The following is a 28,000-nucleotide window of genomic DNA, read 5'->3' as shown; positions in this document are numbered from 1 at the left end:
TTAGTCACATAGAGTATATTTTAAAACTTCTTGATCTTTACTGGTCTCTTAAGATGGAAAGGAACATCTGATTTGTAGTTTTAATTTGCACTTCTAAATGAGGTTGAGGATCTCTTCATATTTTTAAGAGTCTTAAAAAATTTTTTTTAGAGAAAGAGCAAGCACGCACGAGCAGGGGGAGAGGGGCAGAAGGAGAGAGAGAGGGTGAGAGAGAGAATCTTAGGCAGGCTGCATGCCCAGTATGGATGTGGGGCTTGATCCCACAACCCTGGGATCATGACCTGAGTTGAAACCAAGAGATAGACGCTGAACTGACTGAGCCACCCAGGTGCACCCCCTTTTTTTTTTTTTAATTTTTTTTTTCAACGTTTATTTATTTTTGGGACAGAGAGAGATAGAGCATGAACGGGGGAGGGGCAGAGAGAGAGGGAGACACAGAATCGGAAACAGGCTCCAGGCTCTGAGCCATCAGCCCAGAGCCCGACACGGGGCTCGAACTCACAGACCGCGAGATCGTGACCTGGCTGAAGTCTGACGCTTAACCGACTGCGCCACCCAGGCGCCCCATGCACCCCTTTTTTTAAGAGAGAGCGTGCAAACAGGAGAGAGAGAATTTTTTAAAAATGTTTTTAAATGTTTATTCTTAGAGAGAGAGCATGAGCAGAGGAGGGGCAGAGAGAGGGAGACACAGAATCTGAAGCAGGCTCCAAGCTCTGAGCTGTCAGCACAGAGCCTCACGCAGGGCTTGAACTCACGAACCACGAGATCGTGACCTGAACTAAGTCTGAAACTTAACCGACTGAGCCACCCAGGCACCCTGAGAGAGAGAATGTTAAGCAGGCTCCATGCCCAGCGCAGAACCCAGTGATGCAGGGCTCAATCTCACGACGCAGAGATTATGACCTGAGCCGAAATCAGGAGTTGGACACTCAACTAACTGAGCCACCCAGGTGCCTCATTGAGAGCCATTTTTATTTCCCTTTTTTGGTGAACTTGTTTATTTTGCTTGTCCTTTTTTTCTACTGGATTATCAGTCTTCTTACTGATTTGTGGAAATGCTTTGTGCAGTAAGGGAAAGATGTTTAAAAATTTAGATGTTTTGGCTGATGCCTGCATTTATTCTTGAGAACTTGATTGTGAGATCCAGTGAGGGCAGTCAGTTGTTGGTTTCATGTACTTATATAATTTCTGATACAAGAAGAGAGATGGAAAAATAATTTTGTGGGAAAAAGTAAGTAAAGATTTATAAACAAGAATTAAGAGACAAAGAATAGATTGGGAGAAAATATTTGCAGGAAATCCTACAGACAAAAAGAAAATACTTATCTAAGACTTACTTTGTGTCAGGTACTATTTTAAAGCCGTTTAAGCATATCAAATAATTAGTCCATATGGTAACTCTGTAACATTCATTATCCACATTTTACAGATGAGGAAACTGAGGCATAGAATAAACTGAGTAACTTAACCCAGATCAGACCAGTGAGTGGTGGAGCTGTCATTCAAACTGGGCAGGCTGGCTCTAGAGTCCATCCTGTTGCTCCTGTCCTGCTCTGCTCTACTGCCTCTCTATTTGTTAGTGTCCAGAATATATAAAAAGTTCATACGGATTTTAAACAGGAAAAGGGCATTAGAAAAATAAAAGATATGAATAGACATTTTATAGAAAGATTTAAAAAAAGGCCAGTAAACATAAGAAAATACTGGTAAGATTTAACAATAGTTAATCAGGGGAATGCAAATTTTTAAAAGCTATCAGTTTGTGAAAACAAAAGCTTGTTAATTTCAGTATTTGGTGGGGGTTTAGGGAAATAGATAACTTTCCTCACTGTTGCTGTGAATTTAAATGGATGAAGTAATGTTGGAGAGCATTTTGGCAATATCTGTTAAAAATCTAAATGTATATTCCCTGTGTATTTCTACTGCATATGTACCCTACAGAAACACTTGGACATTTGCAAAAGGGGCATATACAAAGGTGTTTCATGTTGCCGTGTTGGTAAAACAAAACAACTAGAGACAACTGAAGTGTCCATTGTAGGAAAATGGCTAAATAAAATGTTAATATATATATTCTATAGCAGCTAAAAAGAATGAGGTGTATCTAGAGTATGAAAGGAAAAAACTTCAAGATGTATTGTTGAGTGAAAAAAAGCAAGTTGTTAGAGTGATATGTTTTTTCTAGTGTACCTGGGAAAATGTACAGAAAGAGGTTTGCAAGGATGTACAACATTGGTTGTATCAGTGGTGGCCAAAGGGGATTAGCTTTACTTACAGTGGTTTAATTTTCTACATAAAATTTTATGTATTATGTATTATCTGTGTTATGAAAAATGACTGTATAAAAATTTGATACAATATTAGTCCTCAGCTGCTAGAGCCTTTCTTGCTCTACTGTTGAAGACTATCCTATCTACAAAATTAAGGGTAGCCAAATGTTAAGCTTGGTAACATTTTGAGTGCACTTACAAGTAAAGTCTACTTTTCTGTCAAGTTTTTTGGTAACTTTTAATTTTTATATAATTTCAAACAAAAATTTGCAGGAGCAATGTAGTGAATTACCATATACTTTGCTTGTTTTCTCCAACTGTGTTAAAAAAGTTGACTTTTAAAAAAATTCTGTTTTGTTTTAGAGGAGTGAGATAAAAAGAATAATTTTCATCCTTTAAAATATTACAGCATTTGTGTGAGTGGTACAGAACCTCTTAGTTTTGAATTTGAACAATTTTGTATACAATTTTCTTAGTGGGTAGGGGAAAGTGAACTAATGTTTTTTTTAATATATTTACTCTTTTCCAGGTACTATGTAAGTATACTTGCAAATTATTTCATTTAATCCAAATTCATGAAAAAGATTGCATGCTGACAAAACGGTTATATATGCTTAGAGTTTAAAGAGGCAGAGCCAGGTTTTCAAGTCTGTAAGTTACCAAAGTTGCTGTCCATTTATGTCTACCAGTTTGCCTGTCAGATGGTATATTGGAAAGAACTGATGAGTATATTTCTGTTGTCAAGGAGTTGATAATTATCCCTAAATTGGTTATGGTCTAATGTGATGGATATTCAATAAAATTAGAATGTTGGAATGCTATAAAAATGTATCTTTAATACTGTTTAGGGGATTTACCAAAAAAAAAAAAAAAAGTTACTCTTCTGTCTGCCTGACAATGCTTATGTTGTGCTTTTGTCTCTGCTTGTAAATGGTTCTCCTAGAACAAACACACACGCACACACATGCACACACTTGTACGTATACATTCGTAGGTGCAGCTTATTTATATCTTTTTTTTTTTTGAAAAGTACTAGATCACAATGAGTCCCATTTTGGTCCCCAGGATGCCGTTACCAGTAATAGCTACCATTAGGAGACTTGCTCAGCTTCATGCAGATTGGCCTATCCTAGGAGAGATTCCTACCATATGTGCTTCATGGTTTGGTTTGCTTGAGAAAGGGGCTACAGGGAGCTTAGGGATCAGCACACGTTCAAAAGTGAAACCTGAAGTGGGCAAGACAAACCACAGGAAGATCCTGCCCGCAGCTTGGTGACGTATCTGTAGAACCCGTGGACGCTTCCTGGCAGTACCTTGCGAAACTTGCCTTTTTATGTACAGTAGTTTCCTAACTTCTTGTTCTGGACTAAGCTTCAGTGAGAGGTGATTAATATGATAGTAATATAGATAACTGTATGATAATTATCATGCATATGACTTGTGTCAAACAAGAGGCCCCTAATTATATTCTTTAGACTTTCCCACTGAGGAGTTACATCTTACCTACTAGAACATTTTTGAGGAGCTGCCCTGGAGTTTATGCTTTAACTTTGACTTTACGCCTTCTCAAGATTTTACTTACATATTGTTGGTGTTTTATAGCCACAAAACAGTTCTTTGCTCACAGAGTCTAGGCTAACCCTCTATAAACTATGCTGGATTCCTGGAGTCCTTTGCTCACTCAAGGGCTTGCTCTGAGGCACATTGATGATTACACAGTACCTTATTTTCATAATGGAAAAGGAGTGCAGTGTTAGTGAAACTATTATTCCTGATTTCTTTAACCTTCCAGGTTCCATGTTAACATTATAGTGCCTATTCTTAAGCAGAACAGATACCTGTTAGGAATTATGGAGTCTGTTGGTTTTTTAGGATTATCAGTTAAATGAGTTTATAGAATCTAAGGTTCTATATTTAAAAAAAATTTTTTTTAATGTTTATTCTTGAGAGAGACAGAGACAGAGTGTGAGTGGGGGAGGGTCAGAGAGAGGGGAGACACAGAATCTGAAGCAGGCTCCAGGCTCTGAGCTGTCAGCATAGAGCCTGACGCAGGGCTCAAACTCAACCAACTGTGGAATCATGACCTGAGCTGAAGTCGGATGCTTAACCCACTGAGCCACCTAGGTGCCCCTAAGGTTCTATATCTTAAAGATAATTTATCATTTACTGGGAGTGAGAAAAACTGCTTGACAATCCAGTTTTTTGATAATGTTAACTTATGCGTTGAAAAACCTGACCCTACTTAGTAGTCCAGCAGTCACCATTGTCTGTTGGTATCATTTCTCAACCTGTGCTTGAATAATATCACAAGTGTATAACTTTCCAGCGGTGCTTTCAAGGTGACAAGTAAGGAGGGAAATTGCAGCTACATAACTTTTCTCGGCAGTTTTTAGGCACCTCCCCCACTTTTTGTTATCATACACCTAGGGCAATCTGACATATTTTGTAGAGGATGAATAAGAGACTCTTTGAAAGGTCATGTGTGATTATGGCAGTTCTTCTCATGTAAGACTTCTTTGTTGTATATGAAGTATTTATTAGATGTGCAGAAACCGGATGAATAATAAATGGTAAAGTAGCATGTTGAAAGCGTTGTTTTCTGCTGCTTTTCTTGTAATCACCTAATCTCTCCTAGCCTCAGTTTCCTCTAATATAAATTGGAAATTATAGTTTTGCCAAGCTTGCAAAGAGGTTGTGAAAAGATTGGATGACTTGGGGTGTTGCCTGGCACAATGTGCGGTTAACTGGGCTATAACATAAACAATAGTGGTATTTGGTAAAGTATATTTTCATGGTTTTGTTGATGAACAGTTTATGTGTACCTTTTATTTTATTGCAGAAACTAAAATTGGACCTTATAAGAAAATTTGAAAGACCTTATGATATGTTAACATGTAGGATTATCTTATTGCATATAATTAAATGGCATAACGCATTTTAATTTTACACTAAACTTGTCAACAGTGAGGTTGTGTATTTAAATGTCCATTCTTCACTTTTTTTTTGTTGTGAATGTACATGATAAAGTTTGCATATTTTTTTCTTTTCCCCATCTAAAGTTCTAATGCTCTGTTCAGCTTGCTCTTCTTATTAGAACATCGTATCCTGAGTCACTCAGGCCAAGTTCTGTGAATTATATCTCTGTAGTATTTCTTCCAGTTTTCTTTTCCTCCCATTAGCTCTTTCAGTACCTTAGTTTAGGCCCTCTAACTGTCAGAGTCATTTTCCTGAAGCATAATATCTGACCACACAGAAACCTTTAGTGATCCTTGTTGCCTACTGAAGAAAGTTAAAACTTTTTAGCTTGCCATTTCAGATTCTGTTGATTCGACCTTTTCTTTACAATCTTATCTGTGCTTATTCTACGTTCATCTCCCTTTATGCTTTAGCAAGTTTGTGCTATTCACTGCCTCCTTGAAGGTGCTGCTCCTGTTCCCCCCTTCAGAACTTGTTTACATTGTGCCTTACTCCTGGAATGTTTTCCCTCCACCCCCAATATCTGTATTTTGAAAAAAAAAAATCACTCATAAGGTACTGTGAAGATTGTGAGGTAATTTATTTGAAGGCCCTTAAAAAACATCTGCTATGTGTAATGTGTATGTGTAATGTATTAATTCAGTAAATGGTAGTTACTATTATGATTTAGTTTTCCTTCCACCCTAAATAATCTTTATTTTAGGATCATCTGGTTTAGGACCCTGGCCCTTTGTAGTTTGTCTTAGGGATTAATCCCACTGGGATCTGTGTTTGTTCTTTGTAATCCCTTGAACTAGACTTGGATCTGTTGGTACCTGAGGGTAATTTCAGAAAGGAACAGCTTTCTCTATTCTTCTCAGCACTGCTGTGTTCAGGAAGATATTAAGAGTGAAAAGGAAAGACTAGGCTTTGGAATTTGATTTGTCAAATCACCTTTCCAGCCATGTAGCTGAATGTTTTTTGTTTTTGTTTTTTAATTTATAAAAGGGAACAGTAATGCTTACCTCTGAAGGTTGTTGTAAACATTAAATGAGATATTTGAGAAAATATTTAGCACTGTCTTGGAGCATCCAATTAGATAAATATTTGGCTTTTTTTCTTACTTATCCCAGTAGTGTCCTCCTCTAGGACACACAAATACATACAGACCTACAGGTATAAACGCATGCACACAGCCCCCTCCAACATACGCATAAGCACATATGTGCAAACTCAGTACGTGTCTAGAAGCATATACAGCAGAATCTCTACCTGCCAGCTTGGTATTTGGAATTCTAGTCCTAAGTAGAATTTGTATGGTAGGATCTGATTACTATCTGGTGACCTTTGTGTAGAACCAATGAATTTGTACACAGAGAGTTGGCCATCTTTTTATCTTTGTTAATCTAAGTTATCAGTTTTCATTCCCAGTGGTATTTATCTTCTTGGTTTAAACTGTTTACTTTTTGCCATTGACTAAAAGCACCGTTCTTTTTTTTTTTTTTTCCTACAAAATATTTACTTGTCTCCCGCTTCCTTCAGGTATTTATGCAGAAGTTACCTTCTCAGTGGAACCTTCCACCCTGCCCCCCCCCCACCACCATTTGTGTGGTGCTCATTCCTCCTTAACAGTTATTACATAACACATCCTCTTTACTTACTTATTTATTGTTTGTCCATTTGTGTTAGCTCAATGACAGTTTTATCTATTTTTCTCACTGTTGTATCTCTAGCATCTTAGTTACACATACTCAGTAAATATTTGAGTGTGTGAATTTCAGGATTGGTTTGTTTTCAATGTGATATCTCTGTGTTAACACTGTAAAGATTCTTGTATTTAGTGCTTTTGATAACTGTATACAGGAAACTTTTTTTTTTTTAACTTTTAGAGCAATTGACATAGATCAACTTGTATCAACTGGAAAAAAGATAAATGCAATTTTATAATTTGTGATGTGATAGTAGAACCTCCTTTTTGCCCATGGTAAATTGTAAACACACACATACACACATACACACACACGCACACACACACACACACTCATACTTATTCAGTAGATATTTGATTATCTATTATAAGCTAAGCATCGTACTAAGAATTGGTGCCTTCCCTTAAGTTTGTAGTTTGGTGGAAAGATACATAGTAGTCTCCTTTGCTGGTTCCTTCTCATCTCTACTAAAAATGGTTGGAAGGCTTTAAGGCTCAGTCTTCAAATCTCCTTTCTTTCCTATCCATATTTAATCTCCTTGTGGTCTTGTATAGTCTTGTGGTTTTATAATTATTATGTACTTGCTGATAATTCTCAAGTTTTACTCCAGCCAGGACTTTTCTGTCCTCTTGACATTTGCACTTTGATGTGTAATAGGCATCTCAGATTTAATATGCCCAGGAAAAACTCTTGATATCCCTCTTCTAATAAGAGGCTCCTCCTTCTGGAAGTGGCATCTCTGTTCACCCAGCTGTTCAGGCTGAAACTCTAAGAGGTCTTCCTTAACCCCTTTTCCTCTTATACCCACATCCAAAATATAAAAAATCCTGTTGGCTTAATCTTCAAAATACATGCCCAGTTGACCACTTCTCTGCATGCCAGGTTTGCTCCCCTGGTCTAGATTATCTCTAATCAAGATCACTACAGTAGCCTTCTCTCTACTTTCTTGCTTCCACCCTTTTCCCTCTGCAGTGATTCTTCTAAAACAAAAGTTAAATCATGCCATTCTTCTGCTTAGATCTTTCAGTAGCTTCCCATGTCACTCAGGAAAAACTCCAGACTTTCCATGGCCTACAAGACCCTATTTAATCTGCTTCCTCACCTCTACCTCATCTCTTACCATTTCCTCCCTCTTCCCACTTTGCTTATTGTTTTAGAGCCATACTTGCATCCTTGCTATTTCTTCAATGTGCAAACTGTCCTTTCTAGGGCCTTGGCATATTTTATTCTTTCTGCCTATCCATCTCTTTCCCCAGATATCTATCTGCATGACTCATTCCCTCATTGACGTCATGCAGGTATCTGTTCAGATATCTTAATAGAGGGGCACCTGGGTGGCTCAGTTGGTTTAGCGTCCAACTTTGGCTCAGGTCATGATTTCATGGTTGGTGAGTTTGGGCCCTGTATCAGGCTGTGTACTGAGAGTGCAAAGCCTGCTTCAGATCCTCTGTCTCCCTCTCTCTCTTGTCCCTCTCTCTTTGCCCCCTCCCACTTGTGCTTGCTGTCTTTCTCAAAAATAAATAAACATTAAAAAAACCAATGTCCTAATAGAAAGGCCTTCCTTGATCCCTATATAAAGTAACATTGCTCTCTCTCTCTCTTTATCTTTTGGGCCTGGCATTCCCTAAGTCTCTTACCCTACTTTGTTTTCTTCTATGGCAATAAATATTATATACTTACTTAAGAGTTTATGATGTTTGTCTCCCCTGTTTAGATTGTACAATAGTTCCATGTGGGCAGAGACCTACTTTTATTCTTTGTTCTATTTCCTGCATTTAAAAAAGTGCCTGGCATGTTGTAGGTAAATTTTATTTGTTGAATGAAGTGCAACAAGTGCAATACAATATGATCATTGTAGTTGAAATACATATAAGATGCAATAGGAAATAGAGGAAAGAGTGACATGACTAGGTAGAAATTGAGGGAAGAATTTATAAACAGAGGTACCTTTAAGCAGAGCTTTTTGGAGGAAAAAAAAAAAACAGGTATGAGCATTCCATATAATGAAAATAGCATTGCAGATAAAGGCATGAGAGAACACTGTGTGTTCAAGGAACCGAAAGTAGAGTACTGTTGGAGCATAACAGTAAGTAGATGAGGCCAAACATGTAGTAGACAGTGGTACACCATGAAGGGTCTTTATGCCAAAGGAATTTTAGATTTTTATCCTGCCAGAAGGGCAGTGGCAGGTAGTGTGGAATCATTGAAGACTTTTGAGAAAGGGGAATACTTTGTATATTAAAAAGGCAACTGTGTGAAGGATGGAGATCTAAGCTAAACTCAGCATTTTATTTAACATATATATGATGTTGCAAGATATGTGTGATGCAGAGAGACCATGACTATCACATGAATGGGCAACAGGCTATTTCATTTTATGGTTGGACAAAACCACTGATGTGTATTGTGAAGGTTCATTTCTTGGCATACTTGCAGTACATCTGTGAGGGAGAAGAAATGCCCAGTGGAGGATTAGATTATCAGTTATGAATTCAACAAAAAATGATGTTACAGAAGAAAAGATGTTGTGCTTGAAGGCCAGCTTTCTTAATAGATGAACAGTTGTTTTGTCAATAATATACTTCTTGGGGTGCCAGGATGGCTGTCAGTTAAGCGTCGGACTCTTGATTTCAGCTTGGGTCATGATCTCACGGTCGTGGGATGGAGCCCTGTGTTGGGCTGTGCGCTGACAGTTCAGAGCCTACTTGAGATTCTCTCTCTCTTCTCTCTCTGCCCCTTCCCCACTCTTTTGTGCTCTCTCTTTCTCTCTCTCTCAAAATAAACATTAAAAAAAAATACACTTCCTGATCTTGATTCATTGTTGAAGGAAATGGTGATCATTGTACATATAACCAGATCTGTACTGTTTGCTGTAGGGCCAATACAGCTATCTTTGTATGACAAATATGTGCCTTTGCATATTGCAGCATCCTGCATCCTGGCATGCATAGCACTTTTTTTTTTTTAATTTTTTTTTTCAACGTTTATTTATTTTTGGGACAGAGAGAGACAGAGCATGAACGGGGGAGGGGCAGAGAGAGAGGGAGACACAGATTCGGAAACAGGCTCCAGGCTCTGAGCCATCAGCCCAGAGCCTGACGCGGGGCTCGAACTCCCGGACCGCGAGATCGTGACCTAGCTGAAGTCGGACGCTTAACCGACTGCGCCACCCAGGCGCCCCTGCATAGCACTTTTAAAATGAGGGATAACCTAAAAACATTTCTTTTTTCATTCAGATGCAAATAAAACGCATCTCCATTTTTTCAGTTGTCTTACTCAAGTGTCATATCTTAGCAATATATTGAATGTCTTGAATACTTTAATCTTATTTCTTTAGGGTCAAGATCCAATGTGTAAATTTAAGGATGAGCTGGAGGTACCCAAAATGGTCTACATGGTTTCAGTATTGAGAATTTGGCACTCCCAAATTCGTGAACATGGTACTGTATTATTGAGCATATTTAAAAAATGACATCCAAATACTGCAGTAGGAAATGAAGAAATTTTTGAAAGGCAGTTACAGAAATAAGAGAATTAAGATCCATTTGCCTCCACAATAGCCAAATTTGGAAAGAGCCCAAATGTCCATTGACTGACGTATGGGTAAAGAAGGTGTGTGTGTGTGTGTGTGTGTGTGTGTGTGTGTGTGTGTGTGTGTGTGTGTAATATACAATGGAATATTACATAGTAATCAGAAAGAATGAAATCTTGCCATTTGCAACAGTGTAGATGGAACTAGAGTATATTATGCTAAGGGAAATGGGTCAGTCAGAGAAAGACAAAAAACATGATTTCAGTCATATGTGGTATTTAAGAAAGAAAACAGATGAATATAGGGGAACGGAAGGAAAAATAAGATAAAAACAGTGAGGGAGGCAAACCATAAGAGACTCTTAAATACAGAGAACAAACTGAGGGTTGCCGGAGGGGTGTTGGGTGGGGGGATACGCTAAAGGGGTGATGGGCATTAGGGAGGGCACTTGTCATGAGCATTGGGTATTGTGTGTAAGTGATGAATCACTGAATTCTACTCCTGAAGTCTTTATTACACTATATGTTAACCAACTTGGATTTAAATTAATACAAAACAAAGCAAAATTTAACTTATTAAAAAAAAAAAAAAAGATCCGTTTGTCTACATTTCCCAAGTTGAAGCATTCACTTTTTGAGTGTGCTATGGTACTCAATTCACTATCTAATGGAACAATGAAAGTAGTTTTTGGTGAGGTATTGCTTTATAATTTTCGAGTCCATGTGTGATCCAGGTAGCCACATGTAGCTGAAAGATTTACCATACTCTGATGACCAGTAATGTGAGATGGGATTTTTTAATTTGTTAGAAATATAGGGCAAGAAAACAAACCAGTCGGGATTAAGTTACAGAATCAACTCTAGCTAGTTTAAGCAGAAAGAGATTTAATGAAGTTTGTTTGTTTGTTTATTTATTTATTTATTTATTTATTTATTTATTTATTTATTTATTTAGAGAGTGTGCAAGTCGGGGAGGGGCAGAGAGAGAGGGAAAGAATCCTAAGCAGGCTCCACACTGTGCAGAGCCCAACGAGGGACTCGAACTCACAAACTGTGGGATATAACCTGGTTTGAAGTTGGGCACTTAACTACCCTTATTTTAAGTGGTTTACGGAATTGTTGGAAGTTCTGACTGAAGAAACAGACTCTACGTTGAACTTTCACGAATGAAATTCTAAAGTCACATTGCAGCTAGGCTACCAAGGGAGTTACTACCTCTTGTAGGATCAGAAAGGTACCTACAGAATTAGGAAGCTGTAACTTTTAGCTGCTTGTCTGAGAACCTTACCACTTCTGCTGTGATTAGGAACCTGCCACTATTAGGAAAGAGCCTTCACCAGGCAGCCATCTTCATTAGTAAGCTGTTGTCACTGCAGCTGGCTCCAGAGCCAAGCCACACCGGCCACAACCTGTATGACGGAATGGATGCCTTGTGCCCTTCTTGATACCTATGAAACCTGTGACTGGATACAAGGACTTCAGGAAACGCTGCTGCACAAAACTTGGACATGTCCGTGACCGTACTTCATAGTAGCAGCCTAAATATAACCTACCTTCTCTTCTGCTCTCCAGATTTCTAGCGAGTGCAACTGATAGGTGGAATTTAAATCATATCCACAACCCTAACTGTAAGAAAGGTTGGGGAATGTACTTTCTAGCTTTCTAGTATCTGCAGTACAGGAAGTCCTATACCAAAGGATGTTGAAATGGGTGATGACCACTGATCACCATATCTACCACAGATACAAACCCCGATTCTCCTTAAGGCTAGCCATTATCAAATGGGCTATATAGATAAATTGAGAAAGATTACAAATAATACCATCAAATAATCTTGAGAAACATAAGTATTTATTTTTCAGTATATTTTTATTATTTTATAATGACATATTAAAAAAATACCTAAAATTTGTGCTCCACCTCTGGATTCAGTGGTCTGTGGATGCCAAAAGTTTCTTCATATTGAAAATGTTGATAGTAGATGGAAAGTCTCAAAGAGGGTGTAACAAAACTGTTGGAATGAGTTACCTAAACTGAGGGAAGTTTGGCATTACCAAATGCTGAAGCATGGTCAAATAAGTTGGAAACTCACAAGCAATCATTTGATTTGGTGGCACTTAATATTACTGTCCTTGAGGGTTCTTTTTTAAAAAAAAAATTTTTTTTTAATGTTTATTTATTTTTGAGACAGAGAGAGACAGAGCATGGATGGGGGAGGGTCAGAGAGAGAGGGAGACACAGAATCGGAAGCAGGCTCCAGGCTCCGAGCTGTCAGCACAGAGCCCGACGCGGGGCTCGAACTCACAGACCGTGAGATCATGACCTGAGCTGAAGTCGGACGCTTAACCGACTGAACCACCCAGGCACCCCCTAGGGTTCTAATAAAGAAATAGGATCAGAAGGCAATTGCAGGTTCAAGCTGTGAGTCGGACGGAAAGGATTGGAGTAGAGGTTATAGGATAAGTTTTCAAAGAGCAATAGTTGTGTTTCCCTCCTTCTGTCCTTCTGTCCTTCCTCTCTCTTTCTCCCTACCTCTCTTCCTTCTTACTTATATACCATAATTAGAACATAGGGGAGGTCCTATACAAATATCACACATAAGACAAGTACATTCTGTCAAAGTTCCTCACTTTTGTCTCTGTGTAGCTTGATATAAAGTGTGTACCATTAAAATAATTTTCCTGCTTAGAGATATCATGTGTAGAATATTTTTATTCTCAAACTGTTAGTTACTTTACTTTTGATTATTTTTTTTTTATAGAGTAGCAGTTAATTATTTTGATCTGTTTTTTTTTTTTAATTTATTTTTCAACGTTTATTTATTTTTGGGACAGAGAGAGACAGAGCATGAACGGGCGAGGGGCAGAGAGAGAGGGAGACACAGAATTGGAAACAGGCTCCAGGCTCCGAGCCATCACCCCAGAGCCCGACGCGGGGCTCGAACTCACGGAACGCGAGATCGTGACCTGGCTGAAGTCGGACGCTTAACCGACTGCACCACCCAGGCGCTCCTTGATCTGTTTTTTTTTTTTTGAGTGTCAATATAGTTTGGAATTAAAGTCTTGATAGCTGAATCTATCAACATATTTGTATGATTGATTAATGAGCTGGGCATTGATCAGAAGAATTCACCTTCAGTGTAGTTTATTTGAATATAAGTTAGTGACAGATATTCAACAAATACAGATTATGATAATTGCTTTTACAGGAAGCAACGTTGAGTGTGTTTCATATATTACATAGACCTTAAGCTTTTACTTATTCTTAGTAGATATCTAATACCATTCATTGGATTCTGTACACAAAGTAATTGCTATTATCTCCCCCTTGAAAAGGCAGGTAGTGGAATAGATGTACATTCACAAAATAGTTCTCAAACTGCACTTATGTGAATGAAACGGGAACATATTCAAGAGCAGTGATTCAGTGTTCCAAATTCCCTCATTAGATATAGATCATATTTATTATGATTTAATTCTAAAAGTTGTTTACATTCCAGGCCCTTTGGTGACCTACTTGGATTTGGGGTTTAAAAAGAAAACACCTTCTGGATTTATAGAGAGAGGAGACATCAAAGAAGAAAAGACTTAAAGGAGAAGAGGCGCACCTGGGTGGCTTGGTTGGTTGAGTGTCTGACTTAGGCTCAGGTCATAATCTAGCTGTTGCCAAGTTTGAGCCCCGTGTCGTCAGCACAGAACCTGGAGACTGTTTCAGATTCTGTGTCTCCCTCTGTCTCTCTGCCCCTGCCCTGCTTGCGTTCTGTCTCTGTCTCTCTCTCTCAAAAATAAATAAAAAAATAAAAATAAAAAATAAAAAAAAGGAGAAGAAGGTTGAGAGTAATCAACCTGCTTCAATCAGAATTGATAGGCAGTGTTGTGGAATGAGAGGGAATGGGGTAGAGAGAGCTCGGCAAGATGGATGAGATTGGATAAGAGAAGCGACATCTAGCTTCAGGAAGAGACTGGATGGATACAAATTAAAACATATAATTTTTTCCTGTTAGGAAACTGGTTTATTTGTAAAGGCCAACCCATATTAGGCAATTTTGGAATCATTTAAAAGATTCCTGATTCTGAGTTGAGATGAATATAAGTATATTTACTCTAAGTAGTAACTTAATTTCTTTTAAGCTCTCAATGACAAGCTTTTTTTTTTAATAAGAAATTTATTGTCAAATTGGTTTCTATACAACACCCTGTGCTCATCCCAACAGGTGCCCTCCTCATTGCCCATCACCCACCTTCCCCTCCCTCCCACCCCCATCAACCCTCAGTTTATTCTCAGTTTTTAAGAGTCTCTTATGATTTGCCTCCTTCCCTCTCTGTAACATTTTTCCCCCTCCCGCTCCCCCATGGTCTTGTGTTAAGTTTGTCAGGATCCATGTAAGAGTGAAAACGCTTCTCTGTATGAGTTATTTCACTTGGCATAACACTCTCCAGTTCCATCCACGTTGCTACAAAAGGCCATATTTCATTCTTTCTCATTGCCAAGTAGTATTCCATTGTGTATATAAACCACAACTTCTTTTTCCATTCATCATTTGATGGACATTTAGGCTCTTTCCATAATTTGGCAGTTGTTGAAAGTGCTGCTCTAAACATTGGGGTACAAGTGCCCCTATGCATCAGCACTCCTGTATCCCTTGGGTAAATTCCTAGTAGTGCTACTGCTGGGTCATAGGGTAGGTCTATTTTTAATTTTTTGAGGAACCTCCACACTGTTTTCCAGAGTGGCTGCACCAGTTTGCCTTCCCACCAACAGTGCAAGAGGGTTCCCGTTTCTCCACATCCTCACCAGCATCTATAGTCTCCTGATTTGTTCATTTTAGCCACTCTCACTGGCGTGAGGTGGTATCTGAGTGTGGTTTTGATTTGTATTTCCCTGATGAGGAGTGACGTTGAGCATCTTTTCATGTGCCTCTTGGCCATCTGGATGTCTTCTTTAGAGAAGTGTCTATTCATGTTTTCTGCCCATTTCTTCACTGGATTATTTGTTTTTCGGGTGTGGAGTTTGGTGTGTTCTTTATAGATTTTGGATACTAGCCCTTTGTCCGCTACGTCCTATCTTTTCCCATTCTGTCAGTTGCCTTTTAGTTTTGTTGGCTCAATGACAAGCTTAATGAGTATCTTACTGATGCCTTTTCATTGATTTTCTCATTGTAATAAAAAAATTGTTTATTGAATTTTTCATAGGTGCTTCTTAAGTTTCTGATAGACTATGCTAAAATATATTGGTTTAAGTGGCGTTTAGGTTTAAAGTGATAAGCAGAAAGAGACTTGAGTTTATCTAGCCCAAATTTCCATCAAGAAGGCTGTGCTTTAAGTGATTTGTGTGAAGCCATTTAGATACATAGTAGCAGGGGTAAAACAGGAGCATTGATTTCATAATTCTTAGGGCAGTGCTGTTTCCCTTAAGCCAACTACCTTGCTTTCTGAATTTAGTACACTGGTGTCTGATTTCAGTGCACACTTTTGTGTGTGCTTTTGGACCATGAGTATCTCAAAAGAACTTCAAAATTAGACTTCCTGGCTTCCTTTAGTATTCCTTTAACAAGTATTTCTCAAATATCTACTGTATGACAGTCACTATTTTAGATTTTGGGGATCAACAAGTTCTCAGGCCTCAAGAATGAGAGAACCAGAAAATAAACATGTAAAAATTAGCAGTTTCAGATAGTTATAAATGCCTTCAAGAAAACAGAAGTAGGCTATGGTAGCAGGGTTATCTACTGGAGACAGAATAGTTGGGGAAGGTTTCTCTGAGGAGAATTTAAGCTGAAACCTGAAGGAAAAGCAGAGCCAGCCATGGGAAGCTGTAGAGTTGGAGCATTCCAGGAAGAGGCCCTCCACGTGACCAAGTTTGGCATGGTTGGTGAATGAGAAAAGGGTGAACACTGAAGAGAGTGGGAAGAAAAGAGGTCAGAGAGGAGAGAATGGTAGGGCTGTGTGGATCATGAGAATGGGAATTTAGAAGTCAGATTGTATTCTAAGTGAAATGGAATGGTATTGGAGCAGGGCAGTGACCGACCTGAAGAATATGTTCAGATGATCACACTGGTGGAAAGTGGATTGTAGGGGAATACCAGCGAAGGCAAGGAGAAGTGGTTGGATTTGAGATGTGTTTTGGAGGTTTGCTGGATTTACTGGTGGGTTGGATGTGGGGGAGGTTTGGGGAGGATGGTGAGAAAAAGAGAGTAAGATGGTGGTAGACTGGGGGAAGAGCATGTTTTAGGGGAGGAAGTCAGATGGTTTGTCGGGGACTTGTTAAATCCGAGATGCCTGCTGGATATCCAAGGAGGCAGTTGGATATTCACATCCAGTGTTGAGGAGGAGAGATCAGGCCTAGAAATGCAGACCTAGGAAGCAACTGCATTAACACCATACTTGAAGGGGTTTGCACAGGCAAAGAAGAGAAGGTGGTCCAGATCTGAGTCCTGAAGCATTGCAACATTTAGACGTGAGGAGGGAAAGAAGTCAACAGAGGGCCAGGGATGTAGGAGGAAAGCCAGAAATAATTGTGTTGGAGAAGCCAAGAAAAGGACATTTTAAGGAGGGATGTTAGTGTCACTATTATTATTAAATAGTGCCACCAGATCAGGTATGATGAGGGCAGAGAAATGACCACTGGATTTGGCAACATGGAAAGCATTGATAACCCTAGCTAGAACAGTTGCTGTGTGTCATCATGGTGTTAGAAGCCGGCTGACTGGGGAGAGGGTTGAAGAATGGATGGAAAGTGAGAAATTAGAAACAGGGACGAGAGATGATTGCTTTTGAGAAGATTTGCTATGAAAGAGAGTCTAGAAATGGAATGATACCACAAGAAAGGATGTGGAATCACAGATTTTTTTTCTTTTTGTGCTCTTTTAAAATTGGGAAATACTAAAGCTTGTTTTCGTTCTGATGGGAATGATCCATTAGAGAAGAGAATTGATGATACAGGAAAGAGGGATTAATTGTGGAGTCAAGTCTTTGAAGTGGCACTGGTGATTGGAATGGAGAGGACAAGTGGGGGAGTCGCCCTTTTCCGCGAGCAGGGACACCATGATGTAATATGACCTCACACTCCCCTTTACACCCAGCTCCTCTTTTCGGTCTCATTGGATACCTTTTTTTTTTTTTTCAACGTTTATTAATTGTTGAGAGAGAGAGAGCATGTGTGCTTGAGCAGGGGACGGGCAGAGAGGGGGAAACAGAGGATCCCAAGTGGACTCCCTGCTGACAGCAGAGATCCTGATGTGGGACTCGAAGTCATGAACCGTGAGATCATGACCTGAGCCAAAGTCCAGTGCTTAACTGACTGAGCCGCTTAGGTGCCCCATCACTGGATGCCTTTAGCCCAAATTGATCAGCTTCTTTCTATAATCAGGAGTTTTTTTGTGCTACCTCTGGAATATTCTTTTGAATTGAATTCATCCTTTATAAGGCTTAGCATGAAGCAGCTGGTGGTATTTAATACCAATTTTAATTTTTGTGCCAACAGGTGAAGCAAAAAATTTATTGCCATATCTTGGACCCAACAAAATGAGAGATTGTTTCTGCACCATAAATTTGGACCAGGAAGAAGTTTATCGTACCCAAGTTGTTGAAAAGTCTTTAAGGTTTGTAAAAAATTCATAAATTATCTTTCATATGATATATATTAATAAATAAATTTTATACTTTTTCCAGACTGTAATCATCAAGAATACTTCGTTTATCTGAAACTTTTCTTTTTTTAAAAAAACAATTTTTTTTCACTTATATTTTATTTTATTTTATTTTTTTATATATGAAATTTATTGACAAATTGGTTTCCATACAACACCCAGTGCTCATCCCAAAAGGTGCCCTCCTCAATACCCATCACCCACCCTCTCCCCCCTCCCACCCCCCATCAACCCTCAGTTTGTTCTCAGTTTTTAAGAGTCTCTTATGCTTTGGCTCTCTCCCACTCTAACCTGTTTTTTTTTTTTTTCCCTTCCCCTCCCCCATGGGTTCCTGTTAAGTTTCTCAGGATCCACATAAGAGTGAAACCATATGGTATCTGTCTTTCTCTGTATGGCTTACTTCACTTAGCATCACACTCTCCAGTTCCATCCACGTTGCTACAAAAGGCCATATTTCATTTTTTCTCATTGCTACGTAGAATTCCATTGTGTATATAAACCACAATTTCTTTATCCATTCATCAGTTGATGGACATTTAGGCTCTTTCCATAATTTGGCTATTGTTGAGAGTGCTGCTATGAACATTGGGGTACAAGTGGCCCTATGCATCAGTACTCCTGTATCCCTTGGATAAATTCCTAGCAGTGCTATTGCTGGGTCATAGGGTAGGTCTATTTTTAATTTTCTGAGGAACCTCCACACTGCTTTCCAGAGCGGCTGCACCAATTTGCATTCCCACCAACAGTGCAAGAGGGTTCCCGTTTCTCCACATCCTCTCCAGCATCTATAGTCTCCTGATTTGTTCATTTTGGCCACTCTGACTGGCGTGAGGTGATACCTGAGTGTGGTTTTGATTTGTATTTCCCTGATAAGGAGCGACGCTGAACATCTTTTCATGTGCCTGTTGGCCATCCGGATGTCTTCTTTAGAGAAGTGTCTATTCATGTTTTCTGCCCATTTCTTCACTGGGTTATTTGTTTTTCGGGTGTGGAAGCTCTTTATAGAGCTCTTTATAGATTTTGGATACTAGCCCTTTGTCCTATATGTCATTTGCGAATATCTTTTCCCATTCCGTTGGTTGCCTTTTAGTTTTGTTGGTTGTTTCCTTTGCTGTGCAGAAGCTTTTTATCTTCATAAGGTCCCAGTAATTCATTTTTGCTTTTAATTCCCTTGCCTTTGGGGATGCGTCGAGTAAGAGATTGCTACGGCTGAGGTCAGAGAGGTCTTTTCCTGCTTTCTCCTCTAAGGTTTTGATGGTTTCCTGTCTCACATTTAGGTCGTTTATCCATTTTGAGTTTATTTTTGTGAATGGTGTGAGAAAGTGGTCTAGTTTCAACCTTCTGCATGTTGCTGTCCAGTTCTCCCAGCACCATTTGTTAAAGAGGCTGTCTTTTTTCCATTGGATGTTCTTTCCTGCTTTGTCAAAGATGAGTTGGCCATACGTTTGTGGGTCTAGTTCTGGGGTTTCTATTCTATTCCATTGGTCTATGTGTCTGTTTTTGTGCCACAATTTTTTTTTTTTAACGTTTATTTATTTTTGAGACAGACAGAGACAGAGCATGAACGGGGGAGGGGCAGAGAAAGAGGGAGACACAGAACCGGAAGCAGGCTCCAGGCTCTGAGCCATCAGCCCAGAGCCTGACGCGGGGCTCGAACTCACGGAACGTGAGATCGTGACCTGAGCTGAAGTCAGACGCTTAACCGACTGAGCCACCCAGGCGCCCCTGAAACTTTTCTTTTACATTCTGGATTTTTTATTTTTATTTTTATTATTAAAATTTTTTTAAATGTTTATTATTTATTTTTGAGAGAGAGAGAGAGAGACAGAGACAGAGTGAAACAGGGCAGGGGCAGAAAGAGAGGGAGACACAGAATCCAAAGCAGGCTCCAGGTTCTGAGTTGTTAGCACAGAGCTCAATGCAGGCCTTGAACTCATGAACCACGAGATCAAGACCTGAACCGAAGTTGGATGATTAGCCGACTGTGCCGCCAGGCGCCCCTGGATTTGTTTTTAGAATTACAGAATCTCAGAGTTTGAGGGAGCTTTAATGTTTTTTGAGCTGGACTAATCAACTGCCTTACAGTTTGTTCCTTCTGACAATTATCGTTGATAAGAGGTCATCTGACATTTGCTTAATAATGTTTGTTCCAGTGACCAAGGAGTTCATTGCTTTTTAAGCAGACTATTTGTTCTTAGAACTATTCTGATCCTTAGGAAACTCTTACATTTAGTGAAATAATGTCTATCAAAAGGAGAACCTACTGTATGCCAAGAGCTGGCTGGGTGCTGTTTATTCCTATATTCATGAGAACAAGATAGATGCAGTGCTGGCTTTCATGTGGCTTTTCATTGCTTTAAAATATATCTTCCTTTTAATTGTTCCTAATCCTCCCTTGGATTTCTGGAAAACACCTTAATCTGTCTTTGACATGACATTTTTCAAGTTTTTGAAAACAACTATCAGTACACCTCAGTTTGTTCTCTAGGCTAAATTGTGCCTATTTATTTGAACTTTTCTCAGAGTACCTCATTATTTTATTTCTCTTGAGAATAAATTACTTCTGAGAGTTGCACAAGTCATTGTCAGGGAATGGATTCTTACATAAATTTCTCATTTTTGGAAAGTGTAATAGCACTTTGAGAGTATCATGATAAATTCTAATTCATAAAATTAGAGTGTGCTACCTCTGCCCTGTAATAGCATTTGTGGGCATAATTCTAGCACAGAGCTGTGCTGACAGGACGCAGTCTTGGACAGAGATAAGAGTCAAAATAAAGGCCTGGGGAGTTGTTGGAATGAACGTGTGATGAATGAATTACTAAGTGTCATGACTCCTGTAAACTTTTTGGGGAATCTGGTTTTAAGAGTTTATTCACTTTGAGAGAGAGCATGAGCAAGAGAGGGATAGAGACAGAGGGAGAGAGAGAATTCCCAAGCAGGCTCTGCAGTGTCAGAGCAGAGCCCAACGGCAGGGCTCGAACTCACCAACTGTGAGATCCTCAAACCAAGAGTCAGATGCTTAACTGACTGAGCCACCCAGGCACCCCTAGGAAATCTATTTTTTGGTGTTCTTTTTCATAATCTATTTTCTTTAAACTTGCCCTTTTTTCTCTGAGGCTTTTCCCCTTTTATCTTTATTGTCAGTGGTTATAATTTTGAATGTCTCTAGTGTTCTTCATAGGAAAGGATTGTGTAAAGCTGAAAGTACTTCAGTAACCCCCCCAAATTTAAAGTAATATACTTCATGTCTTTAGTCATAAATCATCTGTCCCTGTTGTATTAGAATTTTGTTATTTATATGTTATGCATGATGAAACCGAGTCACCAAAAGGCTGAATAATTTGTGTGTATAATATAGGAAGTTGAAAGCAAACTGGAGATTGGAACCTGAAACTGTTACAACTCTTAGTTTGTTACTCAATGTACACTGATTCCATATCGCACAAATATCAGTGATATACAAAGCTAGTAATTGTCCATAAATTGAATACTTGTGGTAGTTTCAAATATGTAGCTTTATAAATTAGTGACTAAAATTAGCTTACTTTTTTTTTTTTTTTAACTCTTGCCTTTCTAGATATTTGTGTTGTGGAAAGATGATGAAACCAATTATTTTTATCCATCTTAAATTATTTTTCTAGATGCATAGCAACTTGGAAGGTATTTTAAGACTAACAGTGGTTACCTTAGGTTATTTCACATGTTAGATTAGGTGCTTCTTGGATTCTAGGTGCCCCCTAGCATTTTCGTTGTGGAATAAGGTGAAAGAATCGTAATATAAAGCTTTGCCCCCCTGGCTTTCATGTCAGTGTTTTTTCCCCTTATTTTGATAAGTCAGTAGATACCATTTAGATCTTATGGGTTCTGGATAGTACAGTTTTTATAGGCAGCCTGGATACAGGTTTTCATAATGGGTAAGGAAGAGTCCTATATGAAATCTATAGCTCCCACATTTCTACCTCAAATCCTTTTGAAGAGCGAATGGTATAAACAAACTGAGAAATAGCAATACTGCTTGTGCCTAGTGCTTTTCTTTCTCATCCCAGGAATTTCCTTAAGAGTCATATGCATGATCATACGTCAATGATAGCAATAGAGTGTTGTTTTAAAAACTGTGTAAGTCTAGTCATTGCTGCTTACCAATCTCATTGAAGTTTTCTTCAGATAGATTGATTAATTAATTAATTAAAGATGTGGGCACCCAGATGTGGGGATTAACTTGCTGCAATTGTGGTGATATAGTGATAACAGATGGTTTAGTGGATAGTTCTGTGGTATTCTTACTTGGTTTTATAATGTATTTTAAAAATAACATTTGAGTGCGTGCATGTGACATATAAAGGAAATCCTCAATTTTATAATTGTTTATAAAATGATGCAAAGGAGAAAATACCTAAACATGTCATGTCTTTGCCTAATAGTTGTTTTTGTATCAGTTTTTATGTTGAGATTAATTAGAGGACTCCAGTTATTTTGATAGACCAACTTTTAAAAGTTTATTTTTATTACATTTGAAGTGGAAAACATATTGGCAAAAGTTAACCAGGCGTTATAAACAACTAAAAAGCTGAGTCAGCTGTTTTCTGGACAAGGTCAGAAATAACTTCTGTAAGAGTATTTTCCTTTGTATTTCAGTTTCTTTTTTTAAGTTGTGACATCCTAAAGAGATTGCATTTTTCTGGTGACATTTTCAAAGAATCCTTTATTTCTTTAAACATTCTTAGGAAAGAAGTGATCTTGACAAAGATATTTACTAACATTTCAGAGATTCATGTCTTTATAGAAGAATTTAAACATCAAAATAACATTCTTAAAATAAACTTATAAAAATGAGTTGTTTGGGGGCACCTGGGTGAGTCAGTCAGTTAAGTGTCTGACTTCAGTTCAGGTCATGATCTCTCAGTTTGTGGGTTCGAATCCCGCATCAGGCTCTGTGCTGGCAGTTCAGAGCCTGGAGCCTGCTTCAGATTCTGTGTCTCCCTCTCTTTCTGCCCCTCCCCTGCTGGTACTGTCTCTCTCAAAAATAAATAAACATTGGGCGCCTGGGTGGCTCAGTCAGTTAAGTGTCTGACTTTGGCTTAGGTCATGATCTCATGGTCCATGAGTTTGAGCACCGCATCGGGCTCTGTGCTGACAGCTCAGAGCCTGGGGCCTGCTTCAGATTATGTGTCTCCCTCTCTCTCTGCCCCTGCCATACTCATGCTCTGTCTCTGTCTCTCAAAAATAAATAAAAACATTTTTTAAAAGTTTAAATAAACATTAAAAAAATAAGTGGTTTCATAGGAGAAAATCTTAGCAACTTGGGGATAGGCAAAGAATTCTTAACTTAGGATGTAGAAATCACTAGTCATAAAAGAAGAAAATTGAGAAACCGGATTTCATCAAAATCAGAGCCTTCTGCTCTTCAACAGACATTGTCCAGAAAATGAAATGGCCATCCACAGCTGGGAGAAAATATTCTGACAAAGGACTTGTATCTAGAACTTATTTAAAAATGAAAACAAAACCAATAAGACAGATAGCCCATTTAAAATATGTGGAGAAAACATGAATAGATATTTCCCAAAAGAATATATACAAATGGCCAACAAGCACATGAAAAATATTCAGCATCATTAGCCATCAGGGAAATGCAGTTTAAGACCATTTCTGTCACTATAGATTCTTGAACAAATGTGTCATGATCGAAATCAGATCACTGGTTTTTGTGACAGTATGGAGGAGGTGATTGCACAAGGGAACTGTCTGGGGAGATATTAATGTTCTGTATCTTGACTGGGGTAGAAATTTCACAGGTGTAAAAATTTATCATATCACATTCACTAGAATAGCTAATTTTAAAAAGACTTTCAATAGCAAATTTGCCAATGAAATAACTTGAGCCCTCCTGCATTGCTGGTAAAAGTGTAAACGGTACACATTTGTTTGGGACACAGGTGTTGGAAAACCGTTTGACAGCAGTTTCTTATAAATTAAAAATTCATCTACCTTTTAACTTAACAATTCCACTCTTTTAGCTGTCTACCCAAAATAATTGAAAGCATATGTTCAGAAAAAACCTTCTATAAAAATGTTATAGCAGCTTTCTTTTTAACAGCCCAAATTAGAAACAACTTGCATGACATGACTGGGAGAATAGATTGTGGAATATTCATGAAGGGAATATTATGCAGCAATTAAAACACATGAGCAAAATGGAAAAATCTCAGTTGTTAAGCTGAGTGAGAGAAGCTAGACACAAGAGTACATACTATTTAATTCTATTTATATGGGATTCTTTGACAGATCTGTATAATAGAAATCAGATCACTGGTTGCCTGTGTCAGGTGTGGTGGGATAACTGCAGAGGAGTATACAGAAACCTTCTGGGAGACAGAAGTGTTACTACGTGTTGACTGGGATGGAGATGACACAGGTTTATAAATTTGTGAAATCATTAACCTCTGTACTTTAAATTGGATTTCATTATATGTAATGTATAACTTAAGTTGATTCAAAATAACCCATTGTAATTTCTTAAGTATATTTTAAAATAATACTTTTCAAAACATTATCCTTTTGTGTTGTCAATTGTGATTAATAAAGCTATAAATATTTCTGAGATGATGATGTTGTGAAGGACACTCTCCTCAGCTCATCGTGTCCACTTGAGGTGGACATGACCCTAGGCAATAATTGGGTCTTCTGTCCATAGGACTTCTGAAAAGCTGTTCAGAGCTCAGCCTAGCAATTGAGGTCCTCTCAGAGTTCAGTTTGGTTTGTATAAGGTTTAGTTGGAACTTAGCATAGAGAATAATTTTGGGCTTTTGAAGCTTTTCCCTATGATGTTTTAGTCTGTAATTTATTTTATTGAAAATACTGTTTGAGGACACTGTCAAATTTAAATTTAATGAGCTTTTCCCCCTTTCTCTCTAGCCCATTTTTCAGTGAAGAATTTTACTTTGAGATTCCAAGAACTTTCCAGTATTTGTCTTTCTATGTTTATGATAAGAATGTTTTACAAAGAGACCTTCGTATAGGTAGGTACTGTTCATAATTATCTTTAATCACAGTGTTGGTGTTTCTGTTTATTCTTTCTGTAAATATAAAGCATTGAAAACAACAAAATAATAAATGTTCAGTATTTCTAATCCTTTACTCTTCATGTTTGTTTGTGAATCTTATTTTTAATTTGTATGCTCAGTTTAGGTAATGCTTTGGAGGTGTCGTGACTGATCTCCCCCTAATCATGGTGTCATGTTTCCAAAGTACCTGTAGGGCCATTTTCGTTAGTATTCATTACACTTGTTCATCAGTTTTTTGTTTAGTATCTTGTCTAATAGGGTATTTATGAAGGTAGAGACCATCACTCACAGAGTGCCTTACATTTAGTAAAAGCTTGGTAAGTATTTGCTGAATGGTTCAAAGAATGTTTTTATACAAAGATCGCAGTATTTCATCTCCCAAAGAACATTTATTTTTGAAGCTTTTTTAATAGAAGTAATAATTTGCTTTAATGTAGACGTATGTTTTCTCTCTGGCTCTATTGGTGACCATGAACTCTATTTCTTAAATAATTGTCTAAGGCTGGGGTATGCTCTGGGCATGGAGTAGAACAAAGCTAAATGGACATGTATGTGTCAGATTCATGGTCTTTGTACCATTGTCTGTGTTTTAATAACAGGTAGAGGTCTGTAATTTGCATGTATTATCCTCTTGCTTTTTAGTATTGTGAATTTCGTCATTTCCATTTCTCCTTTCTGATTGGAAATATGCTCAAGTCTTCTACAGTTTAAATGGTTAATTTGACTTTTTTAAATGGTTTATTTGACTTTGTCCTCTCTTAACTACCATCTAATGTGTTTCCGCTTTTGCTGTTGAACTTCTTAACAAATGGTTTGTATCCTTCTGCTTACTGCTACTTTGTTTTTAAATCTTTGTAATCTGGCTTCTATATTTTCCTGACAAACCTTTTTTGAAGTTTGCTAGAATCCTTTTAGAGGAAATCAAATAACCTTTAAAAACAGTATATATATATTTTAATTCTAAAGCTGTTACATGTTCTTAGTGATCAGTAGTGGCTGTGCACAGGAATAACTAGTTAATAATTTGTATATTTCTTCCCTTTATTTTCTGTATTTATATTATTACATTGCACTATTCAGTTTTTTCCTTTTTTCATCTAATGATCCTTTTCCCTTGTCATTAAGTGTTTTTTAAAATTATTTGTTAAATATCCTCTGTAAAGAAATACATTGTTTTAACCACCTCTTTGTTGGTGAACACTTATGTTTTCAGATTGTTGATTCTCTAAATGATGTTGCTATGAGCTCCTGGGGCACCTGGGTGGCTCAGTTGGTTGAACATCCGACTCTTGATTTCAGCTCGGGTCACGATCTCAAGATTTGTGAGTTCGAGCCCTGCATCTGATTCTGTGCTGACAGTGCAGAGCCTGCTTCAGATTCTCTCTCTCTTCCTCTCTCCCTGCCCCTCCCCTGCTTGTGCTCTCTTACTCTCTCAAAATAAATAAATAGACTTTAAAAAAAATGGTGTTGGTATGAACATCCTTCTTGCATACATCTTAGTATGTCTCTTTTTCTTAGAATAAATTCCTAGAAGTGAAAATACTGGGTTAAAGGATATGAATATTTTTATTTAGTTATTTTTAAAAGTTTATTTATTTACTTAGAGAGTGCATGCACATGCACAGGCAAAGGCATAAGCTGGTGGGGCGGGGGTTGTGGGTGCAGGGAGAGAAGGAGAGAGAGAATCCTAAGTAGGCTCCACACTGTCAGTACAGAGTCTGATGCTGGGCTTGATCCCACCTGAACCAAAATTAAGAGTTGGATGGTTAACTGACTGAGCCACCCAGGTGCCCCAAGATATGAATATTTTTAAAATTTCTTCTGTGTTTTTTCATTGGCCCCCAGAAATACTATGGTAATTTAAATTCCCCCAAACATGGCCTGGGCATAATCATTTCACCATATCATGGATATTCTTGGATATTAGCATTGAAAAAAGTTTCTCCCAATTTGATAGGTGAAAAATAATATTTTTTGACTTGTATTTTTTTGATTATCAATGAATTTGTTGAATTTTTTGTATGTTTATTAGTCTTTTATATTTTTCTTCTATAAACTTGTTTTTCATTGTCATGCCCATTTTTCATTTGGATGGATTTGTTTACTTTTATGCGTACTTATTTGTTAAATATGTTAACTTTTGTCAGCTGTACACATAACAAATACTTTTTCTTTGTCACAAAAGGCATTTTCATAGTGTTGAATCCTTATCTGCCTCTTTGTCATATTTGACTCTTTTTGATTGCTTTTTCACCTTGTTGAAAGCCAGAGAAAATACAGTTTGAGTTTAATGACTTTGTATTATCCTAGTTGTCTTTCTTCTTCTGAGTTCTTTATGTATATGCAGACTCTTTTCTTTCTAGCAGACCCCTGAGGTCCCATCCTCAATTCAGTGAAACCAACATTTACAAACACTTCTGTGTGGCATACAAAGAAGACAACTCAGGTTATTCCCAGGCTATCAGAGAGGCACACTTGTACTCTAATTCTAATTTATTGTAATTGGATCTGGGCTAGAGATATGAACAAAGTACTTGAGAACACAGACAACAGGTAATCTTTGTTTGGTGGAGGATTAACAGACTACCTAAGTAGGAAAAGTAAGAAATTGCCAGGTTATAGGGATTCGCAGAATTAGAGGAGAAAAAACAAATCATGTTTGTGGTGTATCTACTGGAATATATAAATTACTTAGGAAGAGGGTGGTAGAAGTGAAACTGGGAATATAAATTGGGGCCAAGTTGTGATGGACCCTAAAAACCGTGCTTAGAAGTTTGGACTTCATCCTATAGACAGTAATGTTGAACCTTTTAAGAATGA

The 28,000-nt window shown here is 38.0% G+C and overlaps 1 protein-coding gene across 6 annotated transcripts in view; it reads left to right on the top strand.

The window, feature by feature from the left end:
• RASA2 (RAS p21 protein activator 2) overlaps nucleotides 1-28,000 on the top strand; it is a 122,779-nt gene that overhangs the window by 9,495 nt on the left and 85,284 nt on the right. For all 6 annotated transcript variants that reach the window (XM_023260515.2, XM_023260513.2, XM_023260514.2 and 3 more), the window contains exons 2-3: nucleotides 17,948-18,065; nucleotides 25,032-25,135. In XM_023260515.2, coding sequence (XP_023116283.1) covers nucleotides 17,948-18,065; nucleotides 25,032-25,135 — 222 coding nt within the window. The remainder of the gene's footprint in view (nucleotides 1-17,947; nucleotides 18,066-25,031; nucleotides 25,136-28,000) is intronic.

Source organism: Felis catus, chromosome C2 (genome assembly GCF_018350175.1).
Source record: "Felis catus isolate Fca126 chromosome C2, F.catus_Fca126_mat1.0, whole genome shotgun sequence".
Classification (NCBI taxonomy): Eukaryota; Metazoa; Chordata; class Mammalia; order Carnivora; family Felidae; genus Felis; species Felis catus.
Note: the sequence above shows the minus strand (reverse complement) of the source record. Positions and strands in the feature narration are given on the sequence as shown.